At 43.8% G+C, this 15,215-nt stretch overlaps 1 protein-coding gene across 2 annotated transcripts in view; it reads right to left on the reverse strand.

The window, feature by feature from the left end:
* Positions 1–12,233: 12,233 nt before the first annotated feature.
* raf1b (Raf-1 proto-oncogene, serine/threonine kinase b) overlaps positions 12,234–15,215 on the reverse strand; it is a 61,370-nt gene continuing 58,388 nt past the window's right edge. The window contains exon 18 of one of the 2 annotated variants that reach the window (XM_051672296.1): positions 12,234–13,509. In XM_051672296.1, coding sequence (XP_051528256.1) covers positions 13,372–13,509 — 138 coding nt within the window. In that variant the 3' untranslated portion in view covers positions 12,234–13,371. The remainder of the gene's footprint in view (positions 13,510–15,215) is intronic. The other variant, XM_051672297.1, reaches the window with a different exon arrangement.

The following is a 15,215-nucleotide window of genomic DNA, read 5'->3' on the forward strand; positions in this document are numbered from 1 at the left end:
ATTGACATTTTAAAAACACGTCCACGCATGAAAGCCAGAACCAAGGAGGTCTAATATGAAGAAAAACCTCTCTATAATATTTGCGATTTAAATAGAGTTGCTTGAAAGAAATTTTGTTTCGTCAAGAGTACACGGTTACTTTTCATAACTTGATCTGACACTGAATGCTCCAGCAGGCTAATTTACACTTAGAAAACTCCTGATGTTGCTATAACAATGCAAAAAGCGAGTTTCCGGGGACGCCATGCGAGAAGCAGACGTGTGAGACACGAGCTCTGCGAACTATGCTAGTTTTTTTTAATTATTTTCATATTTTCACAGTTATAATCCGATGAGATTCGGTACACCCAGTTACATACTTGCTCTTTGAGGTAAACATGGCAAAGAAATCAAAATCCTCAGACTCTGGAGACATTAAAAGACACTTACGTGTTCAAGCTGAGGCCTCTGACGGGACTGCGAGACGGGGACTCGATTTTGGACGGCACGTCGGTAGATGAAATTCAGCGTCAACTGTCCAACATGTCGGTGATGCAGACGAAGGTTGTTGCTGACTTGTAGGATCTTGCTGTAATACGTCGATTGATTACGGCGATGGAAACAAAATTCTCTGAGTTGTTTACAAGAGTGACAGAAGTTGAAAAACGAATCGATTATCTTGAGTCATCGGAAAGGGAATTATCCGCTAATCCGCCCACATCCAAAACAGATTTGGAATTAATTTAGGAAAAAATGGAATATTTTGAAAATATGAGCCGAAGGAATAACATACGAATTGTTGGAATTCCTGAGCATGAAGAGGGCAGAGATATGGTGAAATTCCTGGACGAGCTCTTCCCGAGTCTGCTCGATATAACAGGCCATAAACTGGAAATCGAGCGAGCTCACAGAGTCCCGGCTCGCAGATCTGCTGAGGGAGATAGGCCCCGATCGATTTTGGCCAAATTTCTGAGATCATCAGATAAAGATCTCGTGTTGCGCCAGGCGAGGAGCAAAGGGAAGCTTTCTTGGAAGAACCATAATATTTTCTTGTTCCCGGACTTTGCGAATTCGACAAGAGAGAAACGCGATTGGTTCAAGGAATGTAAGAAACTCTCATATCAGAAAAGATCTCGTTTGCTCTGATGTTTCCGGCCAAACTGAGAATTGAAACGGAAGAATGGTCGCAAAGTATTTACATGTCCAAAACAGGCACTCTCCTTTATAAATACATTGGAGTAAGCCATTTGATGTTTCTTATATTGGTGGACTGACTCGTGGTTCAGTGACTCTATTATCTGAGGAAGCTGGGTGCCATTTTTGTTTCTTTTTGCGCTGGCTCCGCCTAGCGGCTGGAGTTTGTTTTGTGGCATGACTCCAAGAAACTTCTGCATTGACGGAAGATCTTTTTTACAATGAAGTTTCCGGCCAGATCGAGAATGGACACTTTGGATGACCGCAAAATATCTACATGCTCACATAAAGGACGTCTTTTATAAAGTTGACAGCTGAGCAAGTTATGGTGTAATTTCTTTTTTTTTTTTTTTTTTTTGCGGTCTCCGAGTTAGTTTGGCTCTTGATCATCCGAGGAACTGGGATGCTGGTTTAGTTTGTCGTGCTGGCTCCGCCTAGTGGCTGGAGCTTGTTCTGTTGAATATCACTCCTTTGGAACAGCTGTGGATAAATCTGTTTGTTCTTTGTGCTTATTCCTCCTGCTGGCTGGAGTCTGTTTTGTTGAGTATTTTTACGGGACATTGGAATGATTATGTCATCCGCTGAACTCATAACAGCCGGCTCACTGAGCAATTGCTTGTCTGTCCGAGGAAACTGAACGGCTTTATATCAGCTGGAGTTTGTTTTGTGGAGGAACACACCTTCGAGACGGTTCTGTGAATGAATCTACATGTTTTTTCTGTTATTCTGCCTGTTGGCTGGGGTCTGTTTTACAAAGTATTTTCTGTTATGTAATTTTGCCTTACAAAATTTGTATAGAAGCACCGGACTTGAGCAATCCGATGGCAAAGTTGTCGCGGGGGCTCTCGTAGGCGTACATGGACTCTTTGAGTTCTAAGGGATTGACGCCGGTTGGCGCTTTCGTGCGCGGGGTTAATGTGCACGTTTTTCTTTTTTCTGTTAGTTTTGTTCGGGGGGAAGTTCAGGGTTTGATTGTTGCATTAATGGGGTATGTGGTCTGTATAATCTTGTTTTTGACATATTTATTTTTATTATATCAAAATGTCAAATGTTAATATGAATAAGTTGTCTCTCTCCACATGGAATGTAAATGGGTTGGGGCACCCCATAAAAAGAAGGAAGGTTATTTATTTTCTTAAGCGTAAGAAATATGATATAGTGTTTCTTCAAGAAAAACATCTTTCCCCACAGGAAGCTGAAAAAAGTTGGGAAGATATGGGGTGGACATGTTTTCTTTAGTGTTGGCTCAGGTAAGAGCAGGGGAGTCATTATATTGATTAATTAACATCTACAATTCAAATTTCTCAAACAGATTAAAGATAAATTAGGAAGAGTCATTATTGTTTTAGCTGAAATTCAGGGGCAAAGGTTGATTTTGGCTAATATTTACGCACCTAACGCTGATGATCAGGGCTTTTTTATAGATCTTGAAGGGATGTTGCAAGCCGCTGGCACCCCTCATGATATAATATTGGGAGGAGACTTTAATCTTTTGATGGACTCAGTCCCTGATCACAGTGAAGCAAAAGTGTGTAAGCCCCCTAGAGCAACACTGACGCTTCACAGGATGTGTAAAAATCTTGGTCTTGCAGATATTTGGCTACTTTTGAACCCATCTGGTAGGGACTATACATTTTTTCATCAATCCATAAGATTTATTCTAGAATAGATTTATTTTTGATATCTAAGTCCCTCATTTCATCTGTTGCGGATTGCTCAATTGATTGCTCATTTTAGTCTCGGATCACGCCCTGGTGAGTTTGGAGATGTTGCCACATACGGAGAAAAATAAATCCTATAGTTGGCGCTTTAATGTATCCCTTTTGCAAAATCCTGATTTCCAACAAATGTTAAAGACTGAAATCAATGTTTATATGGAGACCAACTGGTCCTCGGTATCCTCTGTGGGCATGGCTTGGGAAGCACTTAAGGCAGTTCTTAGGGGTCGGATCATACAGTATGCCTCATTCACCATAAAATCCAAAGCACGAGAACTTGTGGAGTTGGAAGAGAATATTAAAAGTGCAGAGGCAGAGCTGAAGCGCAGAATGTCGTCTGATGGCCTCAGAGAATTGACTAGATTGAATTACAGATATAATGCTATTTTGTCACAGAAAGTGGAGTTTTGGTTATTCAGGGCAAGACAGTCATACTTTGAGTCAGGGGACAAAGCAGGGAAGCTTTTGGCTAGATATATAAAGCAGAGAGAGTCTTTTTCTATTATTCCCTCAGTGAAATCTGCTGGTGGTGAAATATTTACCTCGGCCACTGATATTAATAATGCTTTTAAATAATTTTATATTGATCTTTATAGTTCTACGTCTTCGTCTATTGATGAAGATATTAGAAACTTTGTGGAACCATTAAAACTTCCTAAACTGACGACTGAGCAAAGAAATTGTCTTGATTCTGAGATAACCTTGGAGGAACTTGACGAGGTAATTAAGGCCTTACCTACAGGCAAATCTCCGGGGCCAGATGGTTTTGCTGCTGAATTTTTTAGATTTTATGCTACAGAACTGGCTCCACTTTTGTTAGAAGTTTATACAGAATCATTAAAGAATAGAAAGCTTCCTCCAACCATGACACAAGCCCGGATCAGTCTGATTCTTAAAAAGGACAAAGATCTGTGTGTGTGTAAAAGTTACCGACCAATTTCTCTGATCCAGCTAGATGTAAAAATGTTGTCCAAAATTTTGGCTAATCGTTTAAGTAAGGTTATGACATCTCTTATACATATAGATCAGGTGGGGTTTATTCGGGGCCACAGCTCTTCTGATAACATCAGGCGTTTCATTAATATCATGTGGTCAGTAGCGAATTATCAGTCTCCGGTCGCTGCCATTTCAATTGATGCCGAAAAGGCGTTTGATATGGTAGAATGGGATTATCTTTTTAAGATTTTAGAAATGTATGGGTTCGGGAGTACATTCATTGGTTGGATTAAGTTACTTTATAAACACCCTGTTGCAGCGGTATAAACAAATGGACTAATTTCAGATTAATTTACTCTGGATGGGGCACCCGGCAGGGTTGCCCTCTTTCCCCATTATTGTTCTGTCTTGCCCTGGAACCATTAGCAGCTGCGATAAGAAAGGAGGATGATTTTCCAGGGGTGGAGGCGGGAGGTATGGCACATAACTTCTGCTTTTCGCAGATGATATTTTATTATTCGTCTCCGACCCCACTAGATCTATGCCTGCCCTCCACAGAATTATTAATTCCTTTTCCAAGTTCTCAGGATACAAAGTCAATTGGTCTAAATCCGAAGCTTTGGCTCTGACAGCATACTGCCCAGTAACGGCTTTCCAGCCGGGCGCCTTTCAGTGGCCCAAACAGGGCATTAAGTATTTGGGTATTTTATTCCCAGCAAATTTGTCTGATTTAGTTAGTGTTAATTTTGACCCTTTAATAAAAAGGTTTTCGAGCGATGTGGACAGATGGGCTTCATTACATTTATCGATGATTGGGAAGATTAATGTTATTAAAATGAATTGTATTCCAAAATTTAACTACTTGCAAAAGTCTCTCCCTGTAGATGTCCCCCTCTCTTATTTTAAGCAGTTTGATAGCATAGCGAAGTCCTTCATTTGGAATGGTAAACGTCCCAGACTACATTCCAACAAATTACATAGGCCGATTGACAAAGGTGGGTTAGGCTTACCCAAGATTTTGTTTTATTATTATGCGTTCAGTCTCAGGCATTTGGCTCATTGGTCGCTTCCACCTGAAAGAGCCCCTCCCTGGTTTTCTATTGAACAGGAAGTCCTTGCCCCTATTTCACCATTGCAAAGTCTTTCTATTAAACTAACTGGAGAAGTTAAGTCACACCCCGTTATTTCACATTTGCACATGATTTGGACAAGAGTGGCCAGAGTATTTAATTTGGATGTTTATTTAAATGTTGCCTCAAGCATATGGCTGAATCCAAAATTATGTATCAATAAGTCCCCTTTCTGTTGGTCAGAGTGGATTGCGAGAGGGATTGTTACACTCGGCGACCTGTATGAGAGTGGAGTGTTGAGATCTTTTGAGAATCTGTGTCATCATTTTGGGATTCCCAGATCTCAGTTTTATAGGAATTTACAGCTGCGCCACATGCTCTGTACTATTTTTGGGAGTAGCACACACCCCCCTAAAGCGGCAGATGCTTTGGGAGAGGTGATTACTGATTTTGGAAAAGGTCATGAGGCATCAGTGTATTACTCCCTGCTGGTTCGGTGTCTGGGGGATGGAGCTTTAGCTTCTATCAAGAGATTATGGGAAAAAGATTTGAATTTGGTATTGGAGGAAGAAGTGTGGACTAGGATTCTAAAAAATGTCAAGTCTGCATCTAGAGATGCGATAAGGCGAACCGCCTTATGCAATTTAAGATTCTACATAGATTTTACTGGACCCCCTCTAGATTATATAGGCTTGGTCTTAAAGACACACCCAACTGCTGGCGTTGTCAATCAGAAGTTGGAGACACAACTCATGCCTTTTGCGGGTATGTTAAAGTTCAAGATTTTTGGATGAAGGTGCAGAGCTATTTGTTTGATGTTTTGGGCACTCAAGTTTTGCTTTGCCCCAGACTTTGTATTTTGGGTGACAGAGCTGTCATACATTTGGGGGACAAATTCATAAAAAATTGGGTTTTAACAAGTGTTATGATTGGCAGACAAGTCATTTTAAGGGGTTGGAAGTCCGACAGAGTGCCATCATTTCTAGAGTGGTGTACAGAGTTGGGGAGGGTGGCAGCATTTGAAGAAGGGGTATCTAGAGGACTGGGTAATTAGGACTTGTTTATGGGAAAATGGGGCAAATATTTGGCATTTTTGGAGGGCTCTCGGGGAGGGACAGTGGAGAGATGTAACATTTATGTGTGTGAATAATTATATTTTATTAATTATTTTATTTTTTAATATTTGTTTTTGTGTGTCTATAATTATGTGGGACCACTGGGATGTTGTTTTGGGTGGGGGGGGGTAGTAATAGAGGGGGTTAAGTATTGATTCTGTTTGTATATGTTCTTGCTTGTATGTGTTAATATAGGAATCAATAAAAAATTAATATAAAAAAAAAAAATGCAAAAAGCACTTACCAATTTGCTTAAGGTGAAAATCAGCCCTCATTTCCTGTTTAATTAATCAAAATCGCACAGTGCAGAACATCTCAGGTTTTTAAATCCATAAGGATCTCTTTCTCAGTGGTGATGAGGCAGTGATGACAGCCCTCTCATCAGCAAGATCTCGCGCTCTCGCAAATGACGTACATCACTTAGCATGATTGCGTCACTCAAGGCCAGCTAGAAGGCCTTGAATGGGATATATCCTAAAGACCACACCCACCAAGAACAGATATATCAATCTGATAATCATTTTCACATCAATGATTAATCATGGCTGACTGTGAATACTAAATTGCTATAATGCATCTGAAACTGAAAACTACTGATTTTAAATGATGCTGCATCCAAGCTGCTAATATACAGTGTAAGTCCAAGATGACACAAAGACAAAAGTGACTGAGTGCACCTTTAATGTAATGTTCCATATGTTTTTAAAAATGAGGAATTATGCAGGGTCAGAGTTGTGCACAAAATGGCAGCTGAGAGACAGCTAATATGTTTTTGGTAATTAAAACAAATTAGTAATTAAGCATATCAGTTGAATTCTATATTAATGTGCAAGCTATATATTTACAGTTTATCAAAAACACATGCACACCAGAATGATGTTTGTAAGGTGCTGAGTATAAACAATGTCTCAAATCCAAAAAAAGAGAGCTCGCACTTATTGCTTATTGAAGATCTTTTAATAAATATAAAGTTTCGACCCACACAATAGTCTTCTTCAGCTGATTGTTTGCAGGTGAGGCCGATCAGCATTTGCGTTCCAGGATTTATTGGATAATGGGCACCAATTCCAGGGCGACACTTAAGCGCATGGGATACTCGCCACATTCCCCCCCCCAAGTGACATCCTGGACCTGGAAGCAGACAGAGGGGATGGGGGTGGGAGGGAGAGAGCTTTTACACAGACCTGACCACCCACTGAACATCCTGGACAGGCCGTCCGCGTTGCCGTTGGCTGCCCCAGCTCGATGTTGCATCCGGAAATGGAAATCTTGGAGCGCGAGGAACCAGCGGGTCACCCTGGCGCTAAGAGTCTTTTGCTCGTGCCATCCATTGCAAGGGGGCGTGGTCGGTTACTAGAGTGAAGCTCTGGCCCAGTAGGTAGTACCGTAGCTCCAGAATGGCCCACTTTATGGCCAATGCTTCCTTCTCCACTGCCGCGTACTGGGTTTCGGCTGGGGTCAGCTTCCGGCTGATGTACACTATGGGGTGTTCCTCTCCCTGTTTGACCTGGGACAAGACGGTCCCTAAACCGGTATCCGAGGCATATGTTTGTAGGAGGAAGGGGCAGCTTAAGTCTGGGCCATGTAGGACTGGAGCCGAGGCCAGGGTGTTCTTCAGCTTCTGGAAGGCTTCCTCTGCAGGGCGGCTCCATTGAACCTTCTCAGGCTGCCCATTCTTGCTCAGGTATGTTAGGGGACAGGCTATAGTGAAGTAAGGTATGAAGCATCGATAATACCCTGCCAACCGAAGGAATGCATGTACCTGGGTTTTAGTGGTTGGTTGGCCGAAGGAGTGTACTGCCTCCACCTTCTGTTCCTGGGGCATGATCAGACCCCTTCCGATCTGATAGCCCAGGTAGCGTGCCTCCAATACTCCTAGGTGGCACTTCTTTGTGTTGGTGGTGAGTCCAGCTTTCCTCGGTTCAGTCAACACCCTCCGCAGATGGTCTAGGTGGTCCTCCCATTGCTCCGAGTGATTCACTACATCGTCTAGGTAAGCCGCTGCGTATGCCTGGTGGGGTCTCAGGAGGATATCCATCATCCGCTGGAAGGTGGCAGGTGCCCCATGTAGTCCGAAGACTAACACCCGGTGTACTGCCAGTGGCCACTAGGTGTGCTGAATGCCGTCTTTTCCCTGGACGATGGGGCTAGGGGCACTTGCCAGTATCCTTTGGTAAGATCCAGGGTGGATATACATCACACTCGGCCCAGCTGCTCGATGAGCTCGTCTTCTCGGGGCATTGGGAATCCATCAAAGGTGGAGACAATTTCGGGAAATCGTTACTGAAGCAGAGGGTGCCGTCGCCCTTTGGAACCATCACGATCGGGCTGGACCATGGGCTTCTGGACTCTTCGATGACCCCAAGTTGTAACATCCGTTGTACTTCCTCCTCTATAACCTGTCAGTGAGCCTCCGGGACCCGGTAGGGACGCTGCTGTTCAATGGTGCTAGGGGGTGTGCACATTTTTGTGATGGATCATGTTGGTCCGCCAGGGGCAACTTGAAAACACGTAGCTGAACTGTCCAACCAGAGCTTCCAATTCCTCCTGATTCGTGGAGAGTTGGTTCCTCAGATCTACCACTGGAGCCTCTGTCTGGGCGAACCCTGCGACCCGTCTCTCAGGATCGGTCCAGCATTTGAGGAGGTTATATGGTAGATCTGCTCTGCTCGTCTTCGTCTCAGCTGCAGAATTCTATAAGTTACTGGCCCTGCCCATTCCACCATGGTGTAGGGTCCCTGCTAGGTGGCCAGGAACTTGGACGTGGCACAGGGGACCAGCACCAGGGCCTGGTCTCCAGGGTGAAATTCACGGGCTTGGGCAGGGCGGTCATACGTGCGCTGCTGGGCCTGTTGGGCCTCTGCCAGATGGTCACGCACCAGGGGCATCACTTTGTCGATCCTTTCATCTCACGCACATGCTCAACCACTGTTCGGTGTGGTGAGGGCTGCCGCTCCCAGGCCTACCAGGCGACGTCTAGTAGGCCCCGGGGTTGGCGTCCAAACAGTAGTTCAAAGGACGTGAACCCAGAGGATGCTTGGGGCACCTCCCTGATGCCAAACAGCACGTATGGTCATGAGGTCCCAATCGCGCCCATCCTCGGTTACCACACGCTTCAGCATTCGTTTTAGGGTCTGGTTGAAATGCTCCACTAATCTGTCTGTCTGGGGGTGATAAACCGAGGTGTGGAGTTGTTTCACTCGCAGCAGCTTGCATACGTCTGCCATGAGCCGGGACATAAACGGGGTGCCCTGGTCGGTGAGGATCTCTTTCGGGATGCCGACTTGGCTGAACAGTAGGAATAGCTCTCGAGCGATGTTCTTGGAGGTGGGTTTCCTCAGTGGCACTGCTTCTGGGTACTGAGTCGCATAATCCACTATGACTAGGATGTACTCATGTCCCCGGGCAGACTTCGATGATGGGCAGGGGTATGAGGGGGCTGGGGGGAGGTCGCCATGGGGTTGTTCTTTGACAGACCGGACAGCTCTGGCAGTAGCGTCTTACTTCCTCGTCCAACCCGGGCCAATGGAACCGGTCCCTAAATCGTTGGTGCGAGTGGGCCAACTCGAGACGGTCATCCTCTCGTTGTTCCTCGCCAAATGCGCCCCCTTCCGTTATCTGTTGGAACAAGTCAGAATACACATTAGGGGCAATCACTCTCAACTCACCATCCCGTTCGCTGTCAGTGGCTAGCAGCAACGGAATTTTTGGTGGCCTCCGGTTGGGACCCTTGCGGCGTTGCCCCCGGCGGCTGGCAGGTTGGACAGCATGGGCCAACAGCTGTTCAAACCCCGGCCAGTCTCGTCCTAAGAGCAGGGGCACCGGCAGATCCTTGACAATCCCGACCTCCACTGGCCAGCTTCCTGGTTCGGCCTTGATGGTGACTGACCGAGCCGGGATGTAGTGCGTGTCGCAGTGCACACAGGTGATTGGGATTGAGGCTTTGCTGTGTGGTCGGGGGAGAACTATCTGGGGCTGGGCCAGGCTCACTGTGCTCCCGGAATCCAGGAGGGCTTTCACACAGCAGCCCTCGACCTTCACCTCCCTCTCTGGGGCTTCCCGGGGCACTGCTCGGTGTACGATGCAACCTGCCAGCCAGGCCTGGGTGTCCGGGGGGTTTGGGTCCGTAGGCATCGCTGGTCCGCTTACCGGCCGCAAGGTGCCCTCCAGTGGTCGCCTTTCCTGGTGTATCTTACGGGAATAGATGCCAGCTCTCTCTCCGCCATCATGGGCTTGCGTCGCCTCCGCCAGTTCCACAGCCTCCACCAGGGCGGCGAGGGTCTCGGGGTTCCACATTCCTACAGCCCGCCGTTGCATGTGGGGGAGGGCCAGGAGAAACTTGTCCACCACCACTCGTTCCTCTACCTGCACTGGTGTTGGCTGCCCGGTTAACAACCTGAGGCGGGCCAGATGGGACAACTGCGAAGCATGTACGTGGGTGGGAACCTGAGCATCATACACCCATTCATGGAAGCGCTGCGCCGTACATATCGGTGAAAGCCCCACCCATGCCAAGATCTCGTTTTTTAGCTCCCTATAATTGTCAACGGAGGCTGGGCTGAATGCGAAATAGGCGTGCTGCGCATCCCTTGTTAGGAAGGGTGCAAGCATTCTCGCCCACTTGCTCTCATCCCACCCCTCACTTTCAGCTATCACCTCGAATGTGTGCAGATACGCCTCCACATCATCATGCTCCGTTAACTTGGTGATCAGCTGACTGGCTCGGACACGGGGTTCGGGGATCGGTATGTGAGCAGCGGCTTCCAATCGCAGCTGTACAAGTTCTTGTTCCACCCGCTCTTGTCGTGCTGTTAGTTGTTCCGTAAACTGTTGCTGGCGGAGGGAGATGTTCATGAGCTAACGTACCAGATCTTCCATTGTCTTCAGAGAGAGAGCTGGACCTGTGGAAAAACCAGGCAGAGAATTGGGATGAGTTTCGTCGTCTGACCTCATTCTCTTCATTTTAGCCAGCATACTCCACCACAATTCTCAAGTGCATGGTCCCACAAGGGGGCTTTTTATAGTGATTGTGGCAATAGTGAGAGGTTTAAGACTTAATAGTGTGAGGTGTCTTCGGTGCAGGGGCAGGGCGAGCGTACCGCGATGTCTGTGTCCGTGAGTCTCGTGCATAATGAAGTTTTTCCCGGAGTCCACGCTGCGATCGGTGCTCACTCGTCGCTGGAGCCTGGAATTTAAAAGAGACAGAGAAGAGGATTAGTGACATTCTCTTGAGTCGTCGCTCACCGTCTTCCTCTTCCTCCGGCATTTAAATCCTCTCCAGCTGATTGTTCACAGGTGAGGCTGATCAGCGTCTGCATTCAAGGATTTATTGGATAATGGGCTCCAATTCCAGGGCGACGCTGAAGCGCAGAGATACTTGCCACACTATGTATTTACAACATCACCTACAGTTTGCTAATGAACATGGTGTAATTTGTGAAAGTGTGTGTAAATCTAGTTTTAAAACAGTTCAAGTCTTCTACTCTGATTGGCCAAGCAGCATTGCAAAAGTGCAGATATTTAGTATAACAGTTCACAGTTTGTATCACTCCGCTTATCTAAATTCACAGCATAAGCTTCTTGTGGAACTATTTTTATTGGTCTAGCAAAAAGAATAACTGTGACTACCACCCCTGGAGTCGCGAGTTCGAATCCAGGGCGTGCTGAGTGACTCCAGCCAGATCTCCTAAGCAACCAAATTGGCCCGGTTGCTAGGGAGAGTAGAGTCACATGGGGTAACCTCCTCGTGGTCACTATAATGTGGTTCTCGCTCTTGGTGGGGCACGTGGAGAGTTGTGCGTGGATGCCATGGAGAATAGCATGAAGCCTCCACACGGAAACACACTCAACAAGCCACGTGATAAGATGCGCGGATTGACGTCTCAGACATGGAGGCAACTGAGATTCGTCCTCCGCCACCCTGTCACTACGCCACCACGAGGACCTAGAGCATATTGCAAACTGGGGAGAAAGAAAAAAAATAATTGAATAGCTGGCCATATTGTGTCTGAAATTCATTTACTGTACTCCATATAAAACTCTTGTTTATAAAACTGTGTATAAAAACAATATCACACTCATAAATGTGCTGTTGAACTGAATATCAGCTCGAATGAGAGTACCTGCGGCCTTGTGCTGATATTCAAAACAGCACTTTTGCTTGTGCGACATTGCTTAATTTTTATGTTAAACATTGGTGTATTTTATCATATTGCACTCACTGGTTACCATTTTAATGAAAGAAAAAAGGCATGATAGTATGCTTCAAACTAAGCTTGAGTCATTTTAAACAGCTTGTGTGCTGTATTTAACTTAATTTTATTAAAATACAATGGATAAACAATCTGTCAAGTTTACAAGTTAATTCTCAATGACAAGCAATAACAAGCCAAAAATATATGAATCCCTAATAAGTTTAATAATAAAGGTAATACCCACTCTTCTTTGATTTTTGTAATAAGTACAAATTCAAAGAGACAACAGGACACATAATCATAAAGTGCTCCCCATACCCTCTGTGCAGTAGGCATTTAGATGGCGTCTGATAAAAAACACGACCAACTTCATGTTCACAACCACACATGGCCATTAGCGGTACTGGCACTTAGGGAAAATATACAACATGCTACATGTCTAGCCATTTTATGAACCACTGATTGTACAATTGCCTAATATGAAACCCATCTTTATGATAGTACATCTGATCAAGGGGGGTTTGTGAAGTTATTTGTGAAAATACCCATTTAAAAGAATAGTTCTGTCTTAAATTTTAATTCTGTCTTCCATGAAACACAAAAGTAATTCAGCAGAATGTCCAGGCTGCTCTTTTCCATCCAATATAAATGGATGGGGTCCAGGGACAGTCTCAGTCATTGGATGAGAGCAGCTTGGATACTTTGACATAAACAACAGCTTTTTGTGTTCCACAGAAGTAAATTCATACAGGTTTGGAACAACATGATGGTGAGTAAATAAAGATAGAATGTTTCTTTTGGGTGAACTATCCCTTTAAACTTTACAATAAGATGAGACACAACTGATAAAGTCTGAATTGTGTACAGAAAGTGCTATTTGCTGTTCTCTCTCTCTCTGTCTCCAAGAGTTCCTTGGCAACATTGAAGACCAGCAAATCAGAAGAGAGATTAGCATCATTAGGGTTGGGCCAGGTCATTTTGGGTGAACTATCCCTTTAACATACAGAAAACATTAGACAAAGCACATAAACAACTAGCACATGAAAAAACATTTCAGAGTGGCCACTAGGATGCTAAATTCATCCACTGAGAATCCATTCATAGCTTGAATATTTTTGAGTCTGTTGACTCTAGAGTGTCTTTAGCTGAAGTGAGCGTGTTGGCTTCACTTGAAGGCAGATGTGAGTGCTAGAGTGCAGACGTTGATGTCTTCGGTGTGCGAGGCTCTGTGCAGTGATGGCTCAGACGCGCTGCGATTTATCTTAGGGAGGGAGTGCTGGAGAAGCTCTATTGAGGAAAGAATCTATAATAGACAGCAATGGAAATAACAATCTGTCATTAATGGCCCACTGAGAAATATTGTACTATGTGTGCAAATGCTAACACAGAAGAACACGAGGGTGAATCCCTCAAAACAAGAACATGTTTGGGTAATATTTTAATGAATTAAATTAAGCCTATATTTAGGACAGTATATCAAGTATATTCATAATGTTGATTAACAAACATTTATTTAGAGTGAATAATGCCAATCCATGAATGTTAAAATACTCACCGTTTCAAAAGTATAGCCACAAGATGCAAGCATTATGTTTGTTAACATGAGTTTTGTGTGATAAAATAGCTTAACCTTTTCTGTGTAAAGTTATAAACAATTTAACAACTTCATTGCCATAAAGACATTACACTGTAAACCCTAAAATGACCGTAAAAACTCAAATAATACACAAGTTTTAACAGAAGAATTAAAGCAAGTGCTTTAATAAGCTTCACATTTCTGCTTTTAAAGGAATATTCCGGGTTCAATACAACTTAAGATCAGTCGACAGCATTTGTGGCATAATGTTGATTACCAAAAAAAAAAAAAAAAAAAAAAAAAAAAAAACTCAACCCATCCTTTTCTTTAAAAAAAGCAAAAATCAAGGTTACATTGAGGCACTTAAAATGGAAGTGAATGGGGCCAGTTTTTGGAGGGTTTAAAAAGGCAGAAATGTGAAGTTTATGATTTTAAAAAGGCACTTCTATTAAAACTCATGTATTATTTGAGCTGTCTGTTTGTCATTTTAGGGTTTGTTGACATTATATCATCATGGCAACAAACTTGTAAAACTGGCTATAACTTTACACAGAAAAGGTTAGTAAGCGATTTTATCACACTAAAATCATGTTAACACGCATATTGCTCATGTCTTGTGGCTATACTTTTAAAACAGTTAGTATTTTAACATTTACGGAATGGCCCCCATTCACTTCCATTTCAAGTGCCTCACTGGAACCCAGATTTTTGCTTTTTTTTTTAAGAAAAGGAGGGGCATATCCAAATAAAATTTTGTGGTAATCAATATTATGCCACAAATGCCGTCGATTGAGCTTAACTTGTATTGAACCTGGAATATTCCTTTAAACCCTAAAAAAATTGGGTCCATTCACTTCCATTGTAAGTGCCTTATGGCCTAAACATACTCTACACAAGTATGTGAACGCAGATGCTAGCACTTGGCCACAGCACTGCCAGCACATGGTCCAGTTGAACATGCTCAACGTGCATTCTTGCATTACCTTGGCGGGATCAAATCTTAGTACTCAAGGGGGCAATAGAATGACCTTGAATCTTCTGTGCCATTAACCCTATAACACCGTGTGTGTTATGATACACAACGTTTGACGGCTCCTGTTTCACTCTCTGTTCAAGCTGATGAGCCAAATACCCTATGGTATATTAGTTTCACGTTTATGGCATCTAGTGGTCATTTGTGAAAATTAAATGGTTTAAATATTTAAATCGGTCAGTTAAAATATGTCTGCGGACTTGCGTGATGTTAGGATAAATGACAGCTTATTTAAAAAGTTCAGGGTAACATTATAATTAAAGTTATTGACACTTTTTTTGCAATAAATGTTTGCTTTATAAGACTAGCCTATCGTTGTTTCAAAGCACTATGTTTAAATTGATAAATTACTATGTTGAAATTATGTGCATCAAATTTGATACATTAGGCTTTACAGGTT

Source organism: Myxocyprinus asiaticus, chromosome 35 (genome assembly GCF_019703515.2).
Source record: "Myxocyprinus asiaticus isolate MX2 ecotype Aquarium Trade chromosome 35, UBuf_Myxa_2, whole genome shotgun sequence".
NCBI classification, from domain to species: domain Eukaryota; kingdom Metazoa; phylum Chordata; class Actinopteri; order Cypriniformes; family Catostomidae; genus Myxocyprinus; species Myxocyprinus asiaticus.